At 59.2% G+C, this 18,703-nt stretch overlaps 1 protein-coding gene across 1 annotated transcript in view; it reads right to left on the bottom strand.

Annotated features, from left to right (window-relative positions):
- Nucleotides 1-18,703, bottom strand: part of ATP2B3 (ATPase plasma membrane Ca2+ transporting 3) — a 63,059-nt gene that overhangs the window by 37,808 nt on the left and 6,548 nt on the right. The window contains exons 2-5 of the mRNA XM_030933467.1: nt 6,585-6,917; nt 1,476-1,673; nt 1,106-1,363; nt 592-717 (exon numbers count right to left, since the gene is read on the bottom strand). Of these exons, the coding sequence (XP_030789327.1) occupies nt 592-717; nt 1,106-1,363; nt 1,476-1,673; nt 6,585-6,792 (790 nt within the window). The 5' untranslated portion in view covers nt 6,793-6,917. The remainder of the gene's footprint in view (nt 1-591; nt 718-1,105; nt 1,364-1,475; nt 1,674-6,584; nt 6,918-18,703) is intronic.

Genomic DNA, 18,703 nt, shown 5'->3' with positions numbered 1-18,703 from the left:
AACACAGAGACTGAGACAGGAATTTGCACCACCCAGTGGGAGACATATTCAATGCCCACAACTTGTCTCCCAGGGTCTCCCGGAAGCAGGGATGCAGCGTCCAGGCCGCTAGAGGCTGTGTCCACCTTAAAACTAGGCTGAAGCCTCCTCCATGGCTTGGAGGGGACCCCGAGGCCCACAGGGCCCACTTAGGGCCTTCAGCCTTCCTGTCCCATTTCACACTACATTTCCAACTGGGCTAAACACTGGGCTACGTTGAAAGCTTCTGGAAAGGGAGCACTACCCCCACTGGATATTGTCGAGGGGCTGGATTTGGGAGAAGCACAGTGCTGTGCTGACCCCCGCAAGCCTCTCTGCTTGGGGCTTCCCATTCAGGACACAAAGCACTCTCCTGGGCCTGGAGGGCCAATTGCCTCGCCCTGTGGCTGGAGCTGCCACGATCAGGCCTCATGGTGGATGGAGTCCTCAGAGTCCCAACCTGATGGTTATGCTGGAAGGCCCTGGTGGACATTATCCTGTCCAGGCCGCCTGCTGGGCTACATGGCTGCTGACGCCCCTTGGTGCCAGGCTGGCCAGGAGGGTGGCCCTCACCTGACAGCAGCATGGGATCTTTGTCGGCTGACTTGCGCACATGGTCAGACTCGCCCGTCAGGGAGCTCTCGTCGATCTTGAGGTCATTGGCCTGGATGAGCACGCCGTCAGCTGGCAGCAAGTCACCTAGAACACCAGGAAGCAGAGGCCTTTCTCCTCACCACCTCCTCCCGGCTGCCCCAGGGGAGGTCCCGTTAGGTGCCGTGGGCTGCCTGGGAAAGGGACTTGGGAGCCTTCCTCCTTCTGGGGAACGAGGACATTTGCATCCTTTGTAGAGGGGAAGCCCTCCACAGAGGCTGTGGGGACAGCTGATTCCTGGGGGGCCTGCTGTGTCTGAAACTCTCCCACTCTGCCCTGCCCGGTGCTCCCCCACCTCCCCCACCTCCGGCCTCCTGCAGGTGACGGCACCCATGCCGCCGGGGAGAACCTGTGCTGGGGGTCTCCTCTGGCTTACCCTCCCCAGAAGCAGGAGCCGAGCTTCCTTGACAGGGTAGGTGAAGACCAGGGCACTCACCGTACTTGACCTGGGCAATGTCCCCCACCACCAGCGCAGCCACGGGGACCTGGAGGAGCTGCCCGTTCCGGATGACTGTGAACTTCTGCTCCTGCTCAATTCGGCTCTGCAGGCCTCGAAACTGCTTCTCCTTGCTCCAGTCATTGAAGGCTGTGACCAGCACCACACAGATGACAGACAGCAGGATGGCAGCCCCCTCTATCCAGCCAGCCTCGGCCTCACCCTCATCTTCTGTGCCTCCTGACACATTCCCGCAGGCTGTGCCAAGGACAAAAGGGAAGCAGTGGAGGAGACGTCACCATCCTGTGACCCTCTCTCATCTCAAGCCCCATTCCTCCCCCTCCTTCCAGCCCAGACCCCCGGGCTTTACCTTCACTCTCCTCTCCCGGCGGCGCATAGAACGAGAGGCCCAGAGAGACGATGGCAGCCACCTCCAGGATGATGAGGGTCACGTCCTGCAGGGCCTCCCACACCAGCTGCAGGAAGGTCTTGGGTTGTTTGGGGGGGATGAAGTTCTGCCCGTAGATCTGCCTGCGCTTCTCCAGGTCATTGGTGTTGTCTGCCAGGCCTGCATGGTGCCCGGGAAGCACAGAACGAGAGGATGGGATGGGACGGGCCGGCCTTGTGTGTCCCAGGCCTCCTACGTGGCCCTGCTTGACTGCTCCTCGGGTGGCAGCAGCCCTCTGGGGCCATCTGGCCAGCGCCTGGCTCTGCCTCTAGACAGGAGCCTTTCTGCAGACCGCTGGGGGTGTGCACGTGGGAGTGAGCACGCGGCCCTCTGGCTGCTGTCACGGGGAGTCCCTAGCCATCCTCCTCCTGACACATGGATGACAAAACAGTCCAGGAGGCTCCCGGACCCCAGCAGGTCCCAGGTCCCTGTGCTATCCTGGCCACCTCCACACTACCGCTGAGGGGGCACTGGAAGGCAGGGGACAGGACCCAACAAGGGGGCACAGAGGGGACCCAGCAGGGTATTGCCAGGTACAGCCAAGGGTTGCTAGGAGACAGGACAGAAGAGAACAGCCAACCGTCCCCTGGGAAGGAGAGCAAGTGTCCAGGGCACTTTAGTGGAGGCATGGGGAGGGCCACCAATCAGGGGAGGCAGGGATGGCACCAGATGCCAAAGACTAGGCCAAGGCTCTGTGCCTGTCAGGAAACACCTCTCTCGCTCCTAGCCTATGAATTCCCTGAGCAGACTTGTCACCAACACCCCACTCCCCAGCTCTGTAAGATAGGGCCAGCCGGTCCCAAAGACTGGCAGTGTCACACACCCCAACATGTGAGGATAGGAACAGCCTGCAAAGAGGGTGGGCAGGGCCCGAGGGACTAGGGCATGAGCATGGCCAGTGCCAAGGGATCGGGAGTCTCCAGGGTGCCTGCGGCTGCTGGCAACAGGGAATGGAGGCCTACTTTCCAGAAGTTTCTCAGGGAAGAAGCAGTGGGGAGGGAGCATGAGAGTTAGTGGGAGATGCAAGTTCTTGGATCCAGAGACCCAAAGAGGAAGAATGGTGTCGCGCGAGGAAAGAGAGGCATGGGAGTGGGTTCCCGGTGGGGAACAGGCAGGGAGAAGCCAAACCGGAGTCACGGTGCTGAGGGAGGAGACTGGGCAGTCTTCAAGCCTTTTCTGGGCTGCATGGCCTCGCAGGGGTCAGGGAGACACTGCCCACCCTGGGCTGCTCATCAGCTGCTCTCTGCAGGGCGCAGACAAGGCGACTGAGGCTGGAGGTGGAGAGGGCCCTGTAACCATGAGTCAGAGCTCTGGCCTGTGGCCCAGGTCAGGACAGAACCTACGCTGCCCGACAGGAGCCGGCGAGCACAGGGCCCTCAGGACCCAGCTGCCTTGGTTCTAATATAGCTCCAGTGCCAACTTTGAGCCCTCAGCCAGGGCTCACAGCTTGTCTACATGGCGACTTGAATGACACCCAGAGCCACTCAGAAGCCCCAAATGGACTTTGCCTTCACAATCAGAGCCACTTGTCCCTATCCAATTCTGTCACTTGTCATCCTTGAGGATGCTCACTTCTCAGTCTTCCTTGGCCTGAAGGTACTGGAAGCTTACATGTGTGACTGGCATCCAGGCCTAGACACCCACTCAGTCACCTTCTACCAGGGTAGGCATGTGGCATGACACCATCCTCTGGCCTCACCCTTGGCGCCAGGATTCTCAGCCCGGGCTGATGCGGAGGAGCCCTCCCGGGGGCTCACCGGGCGCCCGGTGCTGTGGCGGCCATGACCAGACCCACACTGACACCTAGTGGACAGAAAGCAGCTTGCAGCTCCCAGCCCTGGGCAGCTGGGCTTACGCCTGCCATCTGCTGCAGGGACGGGATGACCAGAGAGCCCAGGCCCAGCCCATGGGGCACTCACAGTGGGTCTGGGAAGGCACACAAGACTCCCCAGATGACTGGAGAACAGGCGCATGCTAACCTTGGGGCTTCTGAGGAGGGATAGGGGTAGGGGTAACCCTGGCCGCAGTGGAACAGAAGCTGTCGCCTGCAAAGCCACAGCTCATTCGCCCCAGCTAGGTGATGGCCACATGGCCTCCTCCTCACCCAGAAGAGCCGCAGCTGTCCCTGCCTCTCTCCCCCTGGATCAGGTTTCTTCAGGAGCCAAAGGCCTCTTGCTGAGGCCCGAGCCTGCCCCAATTGGGAGCCTGGGGGTAACTCACGACCTCAGTTCCTGGGTGGTGGGGAGGGGGCTGGGGACCAGGGACCCAACTGAGGGGTGTGCACCTCGCTCCGGACTGGGACTGTCTCCTGGAATTATAGGAGCTAAGCCAGGTGGAGACAGTACTAGGGAGTACAAGACCCCCCAAGTGACTTGAGAGCACGCACATGCTAATCGCGGGGCTTCTGGGGAGGGAGAGGGACAGAGGAGGCTCCCCAAACACCTGGGGTATCCACTGCCCTTAGCCTGGAGCCTCCAAGCAAGTCTGCCTCCTGCCTGCCCCACCTCACATGCCCAGTTTGTCCCTGAGAGCAGACGGGACCCCTGGCCCATTCCCCAGGAGCTCCCTCACCCTAATCAGCCTCTCCCTTGGCCTTGATCTGCCCTTGCAGCTGCAGCCTTGCTCGTTTCTCCTTGGCCTACACAGGCAGCTGCCCTCGGCCTGGCCCTGTGGCCTTAGCCTTCCTGTGGGTTCGGGGTCCTGATGGCTGCCCCACCACAGCACCCATTGACAGGGAAGAGGAACACATGCTTCCCCAGCAGGCCCAAGGGCAGTCTAGGTCCAGGGCATGGGGGCAGGGGCTGGCCAGTTGGCATGGACACAGATGGGCTGCCTGCCTGGAGCAGAGGCCAGATGCCATCGGAATTGGATTAGGAGCATATCGTGTCGGCTCCCAGCTAATCCGTCCCTCCTTTCCAGTACTGCCTGTGGAGCCCAGAGGGGGACGGGTGGGGCCAGGTTCCCGGGCGAACCCAACTCTGAGTTCAGCCTGAGACCCAGGTTTCCTGACAACAGCAGTGTGGTTTCCAGGATGGGTTCTGGAATCCTCTTGGAGTGCTCCCAAGGCAGGGAGGGCAGTGGATTGACGAGTGTGCCGCCAGAAGATAAAATTCCCTTCCCGCAAGGCACCATGCGCCATAAAACACCTGCCCCACGGGGGAGTGCCTGCCTCCTGGGCAGCCCCAAGTCTGCCCACCTTGTCAGGGGATTGGCATGGGGCTTGGGGCACAACGAAGCCAGCTGTCCCCGTGGCTCAGACCCTTGTGTCTGAGGTGGACTGAGGGGCGGGCGGGTCTGAGCACCAGGTCTGGGTGCACGGCTGGGCTAGGGGATGCGGGGAGAGAGTCACCCGCTCCTGACACTGACAGCTCAAGCCCGAGGACCTTGAGGGTTGAAGAGGGGAGGGGCTCCTCTGTTGCTCGTTCTGTGGGCAGCAGATCCAGGCCTGGCCGGCTCCCTGCACTGTGGCCTTGGGGACCCAGGTGCTTGGAAGCCCGTCAGAGGCCAAGCCACCCACCTGTGTGCCTGCCCTTCTCCGTGCCCTGCCTCCACAGGCACGCAAGAGCTCCTGAGCTCCATGGCAGAATCCGGCAGGTTCCCAGGGGCCTTGACATTTTAAATATTTAACAAGGCCTGGCAGACAGGGGGAAGAGCAGACAGCTGAGGCCCATCTGCTTCCTTTGATCTGGGAGAGGCCAGAGCCCTTGTGGATAAATGGCCCTCCACCCAGCCTCCTCGGGGGCTGGGCAAGGAGGAGGGAAGGCAAGAGATGCTCGGGAGTGGAGCCAAAGACATCGGCCCCAGCAGCAGCTGCACCGCGAGGGTGTGTGCGGCGGCGAGGCAGGATGTCACAGGCGCATCAGCTCCAGGGAACAAAGCTAGGGAGACCCAGGCAGACCCCAGAGTTCCTGACCTGGCCTGCAGCCCCCGTCCTCCATCTCCACTCCTCCCTGCAGCCTGAGTGCCACCTGCAGACAGATGGGGCCGAGGCCGGAGCCACAGGAGAACAGTCTCTGGGTTGAGGGTGAGGGCAGAGTGGGAGGCTGGAGGTGCCAAGGAGCCTCGCGGCTGGGAGCAGAGGAGATGGGTGGGCCCAGGCGTTGCCCAGACGGGTAGCAGATCAAATCAGCCCGCACTGGCTGGGGCACAGGCCTGGCACTAGGCTGGGATAGCCCCAGCAGCCCTGCCAGGCATGCAGGGCCAGAGAATACTGTGGCTCCTGGAATCTGGGGCTGGGCCTGGCTCCTGGGGGTCCCCGCTTCATTGCAGACCCCAGCAACCAGGGCTGGGCAGGCCTCACAAAGCCGGGTGGAGCATTGCCTCCTACAGGGACAGTCAGGCCTCCACCCCAGATCTTTCTAGACAGTGCTCACCGGGCTTTCTAGAGCCTCCCTCAGCAGTGAGACCGATACTGCCCTGGGCTGGTGCCTCTTTGGGACAGCCTGTGGCCAGTCAGTGCCACCTCTGATCAGCATTCTGGGCCTCCTGTGCCCCAGCTTCAGCCACCCCTTCCTGCCAGAGCCAAATGGCTCTGTGCCATCCCCAGGCCATCCTCTCTCTTCCCAGGAGTGGCCCTGGTCACCCGCAACTCCGAAGGCTTGCACCCTGCACCCCTTCCTTCTGTTATGATCCCCCTTAACTGAACACAGGGTTGAGCACACCGGGAATCTCCAAATATAGAGATGGGGCTGTCTTCCTCCTCCCCACCCTGCCCTGTTCCTTGGAAGGATTTCTGTTTGGGGCCCATTCCGCCTGTGTGTGCATCCCATGAGGTACCCATCTCCTCCTCCCCAACCTCGCCCTATAGAGCAGAGAACTCCTGATTATGGAGGTGCGGGGACGAGGGGGTCAGGTCACACCCCCTTGAGGACCCAGGTTACCTGGGGCATCTCCTCCTCAAGGGAAATGGCTGAGAGGAGGGGCACAGGTGGCCCTTGACCCTGGCCAGCCCTGGGGGTAATGACACCTTCAGGATGCTCCTCTGAAGGCTGGGAGCAGGACTGGGTGGCACGCAGCCTGAGAGGGACTTACCCTCTGTGGGTGAGGTCTTCAGCCTCCGGCAGAGCCCGCTGACATCCCCGTAGGCCTCATCGATCTTCTGCAGTGCCTCGGCCCCTCGCAGCTCCATGAGGGCACGCAGCTCTGCCAGCGTGCACCCAAAGCCTCCAGCGTGGGGGGCATCCCGCTGCTGCTGGGGCTTGGGGTGGAACTCGATGGAACTATTGGCCATGTCGCCCATGCTGCCTGTCAGGCCTTTCACAAGTACAATCTTGGCTCAGCCACAGCTGGGGACAGGCGGCCACCTACGGTCCCAGTGCCCAGGCAAGGTTTGGCAGTGGTGAGAAAGCTGCTAAGCGTGGACACCTGGGGAGATGGAGGCGAGAAGAAGCCAGGGGAGTGGTTGAGACACAACTGAGATCCCATCTTCCAGAATATTTTCTGCAAATCTTCACTCAGTCTGTGCCATGACCCTCGAAGTGCAAAAATCACCTCCCAGGCTGGGCCAGTGGCCCTCATGCTCTGCCAGGCCCCACAAGCCAGGTCACTCCGGGGTCTTGCCCACCATGGGTGCCCAGAAACTGGAGGGCTTGCCCAGATGGGGAAGGGGAAGTGTCGATGCCTCCTGCCGGGGCCCTGCAGTGGCTAACACTAGCTATAGCTGGAGGCAGAGGCTCTCACTGCCCCCCAAATTCATTCGGGAACCCACGCTGAAGTGAGGGCAGTGTGCTGGGACTGATCGGTGGCTGGTCTTGCCCGTGCCCCACCACCAGTCCTGGGCTTGTCCACTCCGGTTCACTCCCTGCTCTTGCCTGGTTAAGATGCGCCCTGTGCAGCGGGCATGCTGTGAGTCCCTGGTGGTCTTCTGGTGTGGCCTTAGTGGCTCACGGTTTCTGTGGCCCTGAGATTACCTGGGGGGCCAGGGGTGAGGAAAGGAAGAGGCCTGGAGGAAGGGTGGGAGACAGGGGAGGGGAGAGAGGGTCAAGAGGGAAGGGCAAAGAGAGGGAGGGAAAGGGGGATGGAGGGAGGGAGAAGAGGGAGGGGATAGTGTGGCTGAGGAGGAGAGGAGGAGCGGGCACACCGGAGAAAGCCAAAGCAGCCACAGGTCACTGGCGAGTCTGCCAATGTCCCGGCCCACAGCATGGTGCCACCCACTCCCCTCCAGGCCCTTCTTCCCTCCAGGTGACAAAGGAAGGAGCTAAGGTCTCCCCACACTGAAAGCATCCAGGCCACGGCCCTGGCCACACTGCCTTCCCCCTCTGCCAAGCATTGCAAAGTTGTCATCCCTCTCCTTGGCCCCGGGGCAAGGATCCAAGGATCCGCTGGTGCCCAGGCTGCCCCTCCTGCAGCCATTACAGTGTTTGGCGGGGCCCACTGCAGCTCCTCTCTCTCTGCTTCTTCCCAGCCCAAGCTAAGCCTGCCACATCCTCATGGAACTGAAATGGCCTCAGTGTACATGGCCTGGCCTTGACATCAGCCAAGAGCCCTCCTGGCGGCTCAGCAGGGCTCTGACCCCTTGTCTCTGGGGAAGCTCCTGGCTCAGAAGCATCTGTTGGAAACTAGTGGCCCAGAGCCCTGAAGAAAGGGGAGAAAGCCCTCAGGCAGCCAAAGCAGACACGGCCAAGTCCATGGCCTTATTTTCAGGAGAGGCCCTGGTGGATACTTCATGAAACATCCATCCACAGTGACCCACGTTTAAAAAGCATGCACACCTGCGTGTTTCCTCTCACGACACTTTGCACATGAAGCAGCCTTCACTTCTGGAGATGTGGGGACAAAATGATGGCCATGTGACTGTGCCATCCTCTCTCCCCACCTCTCCCTGCCCTGTCTTGCAGTTGGTCACCTGACACATGTTTACCGAGCAGCTACTACATGCCTGCCACTGGCTTGATGTGCTGGGACAGGTGCTCAACAAGTCTCAACTAACCCCGTCCCTCTCTAGCTGGGACAGGGAAAACGGCAGGCCCAAGGGCCAAGAGCTGCGGAGTTGCAGCTGGGGCAAAGGTGAGGCAAGGTGCCTGGGGACAGGCCTGGGGGAAAAAGACTGGAAGGAGTGAGAGCCGAGGAGAGGGGCCAGGACAGCAAGCGAAGCTGTCCCGGGTGGGGCGGGCTCCTTCTGGAGGTGCTGTGTGGATGAATTGCCCTTGCTTTTGTGACGCGGGAAACTGAGGCTGGCTTGGGGAAGTGGCAGAGCCAGAGGACAGCTGGGTGTCCCACTTCTGACCCCTCAAGGCAGCAATGGCAGCTTCGGCTGTCACCTGGACTCCTCATCTTCTCGAGACAGCCTCCCCTCCCCACCCCAGGACCTTTGCTTGGGACGGTGCGCCTGCCAGGGCACCTTCTCCCTGACTCCCTGAGCTCCAGTCACCTCGTGCCTTAACAATCCCACCATGTAGCAACTTGGTGCCACTGTCAGGTTCAGGCTCTGTGCCCCCAGCGGGTGACAGAGTGAATGGCTTAATGGCTTGTGTGGTAGGCTCTTGGGTGGCACACGGCCATGACAGAAATGCTTGTTCCTCAGAGCAGGGGTTCCCCGTGGCACGGTCACTGAGGCCTGGTGGCCCTCCCCTGGCACGTGCTCATCCTTCCTCCTCTGACCAGGGCATACTCAAGGCCAGCTCTGTCCTCCCCAACACGGTCCCTGCCCCTGACGCCACAGCGGTGGCCCAGACAGAACCATAGCAGGTCCTACAGCTGCTCCTGACTGGTGCAGCCATGGCTGTGTCTGAGTGGACCCGCAGTGACTCATGGGGAGGGCAGTGGGCAAGGAGGCAGTCCTCCCCTCTGCCGTGGTCCTGGGGCCAAGTTCCTTCTCCTCGGCTGGCCCTGCTGGCCCTCCCCACCGCAGGATCCCCATCCCTCAAGAAGCAAGCTCCGTGTCCTGTGGACCACCTCATAGGTCTCCCTTTAGTCCAGCAACTCATGACGACCCTGCTGTGAGTCACCACTTTTCCTGGTTCAGGCACCATCGCTCCGGTGAGCCCCTGTTTCAGTCTCCCATCCTCATCAAGCAAAAGGCCAGATTCCTTCTGAGCACCTCCCAGCCCCACTCCCGCCCCAGCCGCACAGCTCTGCCAGCTCTGAGCCCTGACCGCACGCCCTCTGTTCCAGCTCCACCTGCTGACCTCCGATGAATCCTCTTAGTCACAATTCAAGTGGAACATTCTCCAGGAGTCTCTGCCAGTTCCCCAGCCAAAACTGATTGCGCCTGAGTCTATAATCCCACGACCCGTTCCTATTTCACTCTGCTTGGCATTGCAATGATCTGTGAGCATGTCTCCCACGAGCTGGGTCCTAATCTCTTTGAGACATGTGGTATGGAGTCGGCAGGAAGTCTAGCGCGTGGTCAGTCCCGCATGTGGCTGGGGGCCTGGAGGAATGAGTGAATGGGGGCCTGGCCCACAGAGGAGGAGCTTGGAGTCCTGGGAGGCGGAGTCTCCATCCTGGAGGACAGGGTGGGGTCAGAGTGCTCTGCTAACCCTCATTGTCTTCATGAATGCAATAGGCTATAGGGCAGACAGGATCCATCAGTTAAAGTAAGGCCCGTTTAGAGTGACTGTTGGCTGCTGTAGAGACCAAATGGCATATACTCTGCTTTCCTGGGTTCTATATAAGCCTGGGTGATGGCCTCCCTGAGTCCCAATAAAGACAGCAGTCATCGCCGAAATGGCCAAGAACTGAAGTGACTAGGCCTATCAGTTCTGCAGGCCTGACAGAGTTTCCTGCCTGGGCTGGCTGCCGAGAACGGTCTGTAGGCACCAAAAGGGCAGGGAACATACCATTTCTGTGCTCTTTCATCTTTCTGACCTTAACTGGCTTAATTGAAATGAGAACCTCCACAGAGGGGGCCTCGCACCTTCTGGCATTTGCCCCATCCCCGCACAGACTGGCTGACCTCGTGGTGGGAGACAGCCAGGGAGGTCCCTGGCTGCTGCCTCCAGGGGCTGCTGGAGGGGATGGCCCAAGTCCAGGCCCATTACTCAACCACCTTCTGGACTCTTCCCTCCAGCAGGGCCCAGACACCCTTGCCTCCCCAGTAGGCTCAAACAGAGTGCCTGCTCCCCACCCAATGACTCAAACCCACCCGACCAGAGACCCAGGGGTCCTCTTTCCCCTGTGTTGTCCCTCTCTGGCTTTGGGGGCTCTCCCAGCACCTCCAGCTTAATCCCCTATGGACTTCCTCCAGACCCTGGGCAGCCCAGCATCCTCGAGAAGGCTCGGCACTTTCTAAGTAGGGGGGCACCCCTGCTCCCATGGGGCCCCTCTCAGAACCCCATGGCACACACTGAGTTTTGAGCCCACATCTGCATGCCAGCTCTTGACAGACATGTTTCTTTCATTGCACCCTTGGAAACACACTACAAGGACCAGGAGAACTCTCCCCGCCTTACAGAGGGGGAAACTGAGGCTCAGGAAGGCTCCTGCTCTTGCCCTGGTTCTCCCAGTCCTGCCTTCCACGTGACTTGAAGTGGGTCACGGCCGCCCTTGCTGGGGCACTCTGATGGCACCTCTCAAAGCCTCCCCAGCAGGCCCAGGCTGCACTCCACTTGGCCACCTGCTCCGCCTTTATGGAGGAGAGGACGGATGGAGGGCGAGATCCCACCACCGTCCTCCAGATCTCAGGTGATGCACACATCGGGATTCACCCTGTTCTCTTTCCTGAAAACAGCCCCACTGCACCCCAGCCGAGCACCCCTTCAGTTTCTGGGGTCTGTGTGGACATATATCCCCACAGGGATGGTGGGGCATGTACTGCTAGGAAGTCCCAGCTCCCAAGTCACTCCGTAGTCACCGGACCCTCAGTGATGAGAACATGTGGCCCCTGGGGGTTCAGACCATCTGGATGCCAGAGCCAGGCCCAGGATGCTGTGGCCCCGAAGCAGGAAGGAAGCAGAACTCAGGGGCAAAGGGCAGGAGATGGAGGCCTGGGGCTACCTGGGCACATGCCCTCCACCGTGGGCCCTCCTGGAGGCAGACTGTCTATCACCTGCTCCCTACAGTACAGACCCACCAAGCAAGGGCCTGCCTTTCAGAAGGGCCCATCACTCAGCGACGTGACTCACTACAGGGATTCCTTAAAACAATAGTCCCCCATCTCTCTCCACCTCTAGGCTCCTAGAACACAGGCCAGGCCCAGCAGAACCCAGAGAGGAAGAGCAAGCCAAGGCAACAGCGAGAGGCGCGGCCCAGGCCTCACTGATCGGGCCCAGGGTGGGCTCCTGGACCAGCTGGGGAGCAGGTGGGGAGAGGGCATGGAAGGAGGGCGTCCAGTCTGGCAGCCACCCTGCCCTCTCCTGGGCCTGGCATGATCCTAGGCAGGTCGAGATGCTGGTGGCCGGTGTGCACCTGGGAGGCCCTTTTATCCCTGATTCCCCACATCTTCCTGCCCTTGCTCCAGGCCCTCTCCTTCCTGCACGCCCCTGCCCCTCCCCTCTGCTTGACGCACCTTGGCGACCACCTGGGAGGGGAAAGGAGGGTTCCAAGGACGAGACCTGCATGCAGCCAGGGAGGGGAGGAAAGGAGCTGAGGCAGGGAACAGCCTCATTAATATTTCAGAGGCACCTTCGCTGCAGCTCCTGGGCCCTCACGGCTCCACTTGTGCTGGTGGAGGGAGGAGGATGGGAAAAGAGAAGGAAATAAAACCCGAGAAAACAGATTTAAAGGGACAGGCTCCCCCCCACCCCCCACTGGCCCCCAGTGCTCCGTTCCTTCCTCCCCCTGTTCCTGGTACAATCTGTGCACATGCCAAGTGGTTCTCATGCCGGGAACAGCTTTGGGCAAAAACAATAACCGTCACCATGGTGCCCCCTCCCCACTCCTGCATGCACCCACCTGCCTGAAGCTCTGCCCTGCAGGGAAGGCCTGGAGGGACCACCTTGGGGATCCACTGGCAGTTGCGTGCAAAGCCAAAGCAACCGCCTGTCCGGCGCTGGGGGCCACAGAAAGACACAGGCATTGGAAGTCCTTGTTAACAAGGGCCCAGCCAAGGAGGATTCTGGAACCCAGAGAAACACCCTGGAGGTGGCAGGAGCCCAGGAGGTGGCCCGATTCAGCCTGCGCCTTTGGGTGGATGCACTTCTGCAGCACTCTTGGCCCCTAGGTGGCCCAGCGCTCTAGTCTAATCTACAGCAGCCCATGCCAGACCTGGGTGGGCACCCCTCACCACTCAGGGAACTTCACAAATACAGAGTCTTGGGTCCAGAGCTTCCCATTCAGAAGCGGGAGGACCAGAACGATATAAAGCACCCCAACCCCGGGGGATCTGGGTGTCTAGCCAAGCTTGAGACCACACATTTGCCTGCCTTCAGAGGCTCCAGGGCTGGCCCAGAATTCTCTCATTCAAACAAGCACCACCATAGAATGGAAGATTTGGTGCAGCCACTGTGGAAAGCAGTAGAATTCCCATAGGACCCATCCACCCCACTGCTGGGGTGGGCCCCAAAGAATTGAAAGCAGGGACACAAACATATTTGTCCACTCAAGTTCATAGCAACATTACTCACAATAGCCAAAAGGTGGATGCAACCCAATGTCCACGGATAGGCAGCTGGATAAACACAATGTGGCCCATCCAGGTTGTAGAATAGGACTCAGCCTTACAAAGTAAGGCCATTCTGAGATGGGCTTCAAAATGGCTGACCCTTGAGGACGTTGGACTCAGTAGAAGGAGCCAGTCACAGAGAGGCCAACACTATATGATTCCACTCCTGTGAGTGCCTCATAGGAGAGCTGTGAAATCCAAGGGGATGGACAGTGGAAGGGTGGGTGCCAGGGGCCGGGGGGTGGGGAGTTGGGGTTGAATGGGGCCAGAGCTTCAGTTTAGGAAGATGAACAAGTTCCGCGGCTGGATGGTGGTGATGGCTGCACAGCACCGTGAATGTGCTTCTGCCCCTGTTCTGCACACTTAAAAATGGTGAACGTGGTACATTTGATGTGATGTCTATGTCACCACAATAGAACATGCAAACAGCCCCCACAGCCACTTCGCCCTGTGTCCAGGGTGGTGGACACTGGGCCTGAATGGCCTCCTGTGCTGCCCAAGCCACACACTGCGATTGCAGGAGTTTCACTGCCTTGACCAGCCCAGTCAGCCAGCAGTTCGCTTGTATGGATTTTAACTTCCAGGAAACCCCCCTACTGGATATGGAAACCCAAGCAGACCCTTCCCCACACATCCTACCCCACCCTACAGCCTCTGTGACTTCTAACACCACCCATGCCTTGCCCAGCCAGGTGGGTGCCCTCTTGCTCACAAATGGCCCCCTCTTTTTGCTGCAGTTCTTCAGAGGTACAGCCCCAGGAGGGCTGGCCAGGGGAAAAGTCAGCCTGGGGAAAGCCTGGCCTCAAGATGGGTACCTTCCATTTCTCAAATGTGTCTTGAGGAGGTGTTAATTAATCCCCAGAGGCGTGTGGCAGAAACTTGCTAGCTACTCTCCCCCTTCCTAGGTCATGTTTTAATTTTCAGCTAAGTGTCTCGTCATTCAGCTAATGATTACATTCCCCCAGCTCCCTTGCAGCTAACCATGACCATCTGACTGTGTCCCGGCCAATTAGGTATGAGCAAAAGTGACAGGGATGACTTCAAGGGCCATGTCCTTAAAGAGAAGGAACGTGCTCTCCTCTGTCCTTCCCCTCCTTCCTGCCGGCTGGAGTGCTGCTACTGCCGCAGCTGTCTCTCTGTTGCCATCTTGCCCATGGAATCCATGTATGACACAATGAAAGGAGCTCAGATTCCTGAGGGCTAAGTAGGTGTCGCGCTGAAGCCACTGTTAGGCTGGGTCTCTGTTACATAGGCCAAGCCCATAGCCTGAGTAAATCGTCACTCCTAACTCAAATCCATCCTGGTTCTGGGAGAGCCAGGAGGCCTCCCTGAGGTCTCCAAGACCTACCAAATCCCCACTTTCCCCTGAGCTCGCTGGGGGGTGATATTGTCCTAAAAGTTCTAGCTAAGGCAGAAGGGAGAGGATAGAGCCACAGACGAGAGGCAGAATGACTATCACTCTGCCAGAAGCCTCTATAGCATGGGGTGGCCATCCCCACCAAAAGGCACATGCGGCTCAGGCACAGAGTGGTTAGAGAGCTTACTCAAGGTCACACGGCAAGCCAGGAGCAGAGGCCAACATGACCTCAAGTGGTCTAGCTCCAGAGGATTCTACATTGCTCCTCTGCCAAGTTACTGCCCTGAAAACCCAAGAAAAGCAACGAGCAAGTGATTAGAACCAATTAAAAGAGTTCAACAAAGTGACTGGACAGGAAATCTGTCCCCGTAAACCTCAGGGCTCCAGACTGCAGGTGCTGGAGTTGGAGAAGCCTGGCCATGCCAGCTGGCTTTGCTCACTCAAGCTCTCTGGGCCTTCACTTTTTAATCTGTGAAATGGTCCTCGTTCCTTTTCGCTGGGTTGGTGAGAAGGCAGGGCTCCACCTACCCACACACCCTAAGGCTGGTCTCCAGTGTACTGGGCCCATTTTCCCCGGAGGTTCCTTCAAGCCCATGAGGTCACCAGGAAGCCCAGCAGGGCAATGCTCTTTGCTGAGTCAGCCCCTCCCGCCACACGCGCCCCTCCCAAGGCTTGTCCTGAAGTCCTCAGCTGGACTCCAGCTGGACCCCAGAGTTCACAGGTCAGGACCAAGCTCGACCGGTGAAGCCAGAACATTCCGTTCGGCCGGGGGCTGAACCCATGTGCCTCTCTGGATGCTTCCCCAAGCTTGCCCGGACTCCCGCAGTGTTCCTGTCTCCCACACAGGCAGCCCTCACAATGCTGGGTGTCCCTGGGTCCCACAGGGAGGTTGGAAACCCCTTTGTGATTGGGGCCAGAAGTCTACACTGAGGGTTGGGGGACAGTCATTTGTTTCCTGCCAGAGAAGGCAAGAGCTACAGAAGGAGACAGTGAGGGAGCAGGAAGCATAATGACACTAATTATCCAATTACAGCGGGTGTGCGAGCTGCATTGCAGCATGAGCCTGGCTAGCCACTACCCTGCCCCCATGCGCTCCCCACGCCCCTTCTGCCAACCCGGGCCTGCCCAGCAGCCCCGAAGGCACGGACAGCATGGGCACCTAGAAACGCTGTGGCTGTGGCCAGCGTGGAAGACTCTAGCCTGCAAAGGGACGGAGACCTCGTGTTTGGGGTTCAGTAGGAAGCTGGGACCCTGTCCTCCCAGCCCTTCATAGCCAGAGAACATGTGGATGGGAGGAGAGGTGCCCCAAGTCGCCCTAGCTCTGCTGTGGTACCTCGGTGCCCGTCCCATCCCGCTTCCAATCTCGGAGCCAGCTCTGAGGACCGGAAGCCATCAAGGCCTAAATAGGTAATTAAGGAAATTACAGGCAGCTGGAGGCCATGGGGCTGTGGGCCCTGGGCTAAGTCCTTCCAGCTCGGACAGGCAGTGACTAAATAAGGAGTTACCAGGACACATACACGTGTCCTCCCAGGGAACGAGTCCCATGGGGCCCCATTAGGCATTCTGGCAGGGGCAGTAGAGGGGGCGTCCTGGTTTCTGGAAACAGGCCAAAGTCCTTGGGAGGACAGGCTGGGGGATGCATTGGTGTCAAGGTCAGAGGCCAATGAAAGGATCTGGAAGGCAGACCTCCAAACAGGGGCTCCAACTGAAGATGGGAGTCAAGCCTGCCCTTCTGTGACCCAAACCCAAGGAACAAGCACACCAAAGTATCCGTGCCACTCTCCCCGGCTGAGGGGTCAGGATGCTGCTGCCAAATGTGGTGACGGAGGAAGAGCCAGTGGCTAGGGTGCCCAGAGAGAGGGTACCTCAGAAGCTGCAGCCAAGGCTGTGACAGCAGGACCTGAAGGTCATCAAGGGCTTGGCTGCTGTCTGAATCGCATGAACTGAGCATTGCTGGTTCATTTTTGAATTGCCTAAGACACTATTTCTGACCGAGGAACTCGGCATATGAACCAAAAGCTTTTCCAACAAAGCCCAGAGGAAGCACCACAAAGCTCCTGCAGCGCTCCAGGAGTGCCTGAAGGGAGTGCAGAGGCACCCCTCTCAGGCCGGGACCCAACACCAACGCAGGGCTCCGAGTCTCTCTCGGCGCGCCTCACAGCCCATCAGGTCCCCCCACCCTCCCACCACCAGCTGCTTCTCCAGTTCCTGGCCCTCTTATCATCATCTGTCATCAGCACCATTCCTCCCGCCCCCTCTGTGCTCATGGACAGATGCCTGCTCTCCCCACTGGGAAGGCACCGGGAGAGCACAACTGGGCTGGGGATAGGACCTGGAGGGGTGGATTTCTGCTCTGCGTGCTCACCCCCTCCCCTCCTCCCTAGGTTGGGAGACCCCAACCTTGCCCATCTCCATCTCAGGCCCCCCCCTCCCACAATTGGGTGGATGGGGCGCAGAGGGCCAGGCAGTGGGCTGGGAGCCCTGACCCACCCCATCCCACCTACAGACACAGCCACGAGTGCCTCCCTAGGGGCTACCAGGGCAGGGGTCTGGAGCAGTGGCCTCCAGGCCACCCCTTTCTTACCCTCTGGCCCCATGGATGGGTCACAAGGGGGGACTCTTGCTCCACTCCCCAGGACAGAGATTTCCAAGCCTAGCTGCTGGTCACAGGGTTGTGGGCAGATGAACCACAGACCAGGAGGGAGAGACGAGACTAGGTGGGAGACATGCCCTGCCTGTCCATAGCCCTCCCTCTTCTCCTGCACCAGGCATGGGATCATTAGCTGGCAGCCACCCTCTGACTACAGGAGAGCACCCGGAGACCCCAGGAGCCAGAGGAGCCAGGACCAGCTACTCCTGAGCCCATCTCTCCTGGGCCTGTGGCTCCAAGCCAAGATGGGGCAGTGTCTGGTCCTGGATGCTTCCAGGAGAAATGGAGCTGAGGAACATGGAGTGGGGTGGAATGGACCCTTGTGCCTGGTGAGCCATTGCTCTGCCCGGGAATTGGGGCTGGACACACTCTTCTGCCCCTGCTGCTCTCTGAGGGAGCCAAGCAGTCAGCACAGGGCTGGTCCAATCTAGAGAAAGGGCCCCTCCCGACTTGGTCATGCCCTGTGCCACTGTCACACCCCTGGCCTGCAGTCTGTGGGAATGTAGGTTCAGTTTCGAACCGGCCACTCCATGTGCCTTAACTCAGTTCAGGGTTTGATTTGAAATGCCAGAGTGCAGGAAATTCTGAGTGTAAGGACAGTGATTTCCAAAAGATCAGCAGAAAGGCTAAAGTCCTGTCATCTGAGGTCATCTTCTGCCAGCCCACAGTGGCTTCCCAATCTCCCGCGCTCTCTTGTGCTGCCAGCTTTGTTTTCGTGTTTCTCAGTCAGGAGGCTCTGGCATTCCCAGGGCCGTCTGGCTGTCCTCAGCTGGGGGCCTTCACTCAGGATGGCGCTCTCCTGCCCACACCCGCCTGCCGTCTGCGGAGGGTGAAACCCACAGCGTCCGCACAGAGCCAGCCACCACCCTACCCCATGGGGACCGGACTCATCTGTGGCTTCAGATCTCTGAGGATGTCCAGAGAATGTATCATCCAGTGCTTTATCTTGGCGGGGAGGGAGGAAGGGGGACTTGACAAAGTGGTTCTAAAGTCCACCGGACGGAGAAGCAAGCTTTAGGATTGCTGAGGTGGGGCTGGCAGGGCAGGTATTAAACAATACCAGATACAAGAGGCAAAAGCACATCACCGGCACAGCAGCACACAGATGGGCTAATGGGTCAGCACAGGCAGCCAGCACCAGGTCTGACTGCAGACCAGTGTCAGTGCATGCAAATGAGCCAGGGAACAACCGATTTGCTACTAGAGGTGGGGACAACTGGTTAGCAATCTGCAAAGGATGCACCTTAGATCCTCACCTCAAACTATTACCTAAGACACATCTCCTTTGGATTCAACAGGTTTGGCAAATTACAGCTTAAGTGCCAAATCTGGCAGCCCAGTGTTCTTGTGAATAAAGTTTTATTGGGACACAGCCTCGCCCACTCATTTTGCATTGTCTGTGGCTAGTTGCAGGCTACCATGCAGAGTTGAGTAGCCGGGACAGAGATTATGTGGCCTGCAAACTGGAAACCTATTTACCATCTGGCCTTTTGCAGAAAAAGCTTTGTCAATCCCTCAGTTAAAGAGCTAAATATCTTAAAAATGCAGCTACACCACCCCAATACACACACACACACACACACACACACACACACGAAGAC

This window comes from Rhinopithecus roxellana, chromosome 7 (genome assembly GCF_007565055.1).
Source record: "Rhinopithecus roxellana isolate Shanxi Qingling chromosome 7, ASM756505v1, whole genome shotgun sequence".
NCBI classification, from domain to species: Eukaryota; Metazoa; Chordata; class Mammalia; order Primates; family Cercopithecidae; genus Rhinopithecus; species Rhinopithecus roxellana.
Note: the sequence above shows the minus strand (reverse complement) of the source record. Positions and strands in the feature narration are given on the sequence as shown.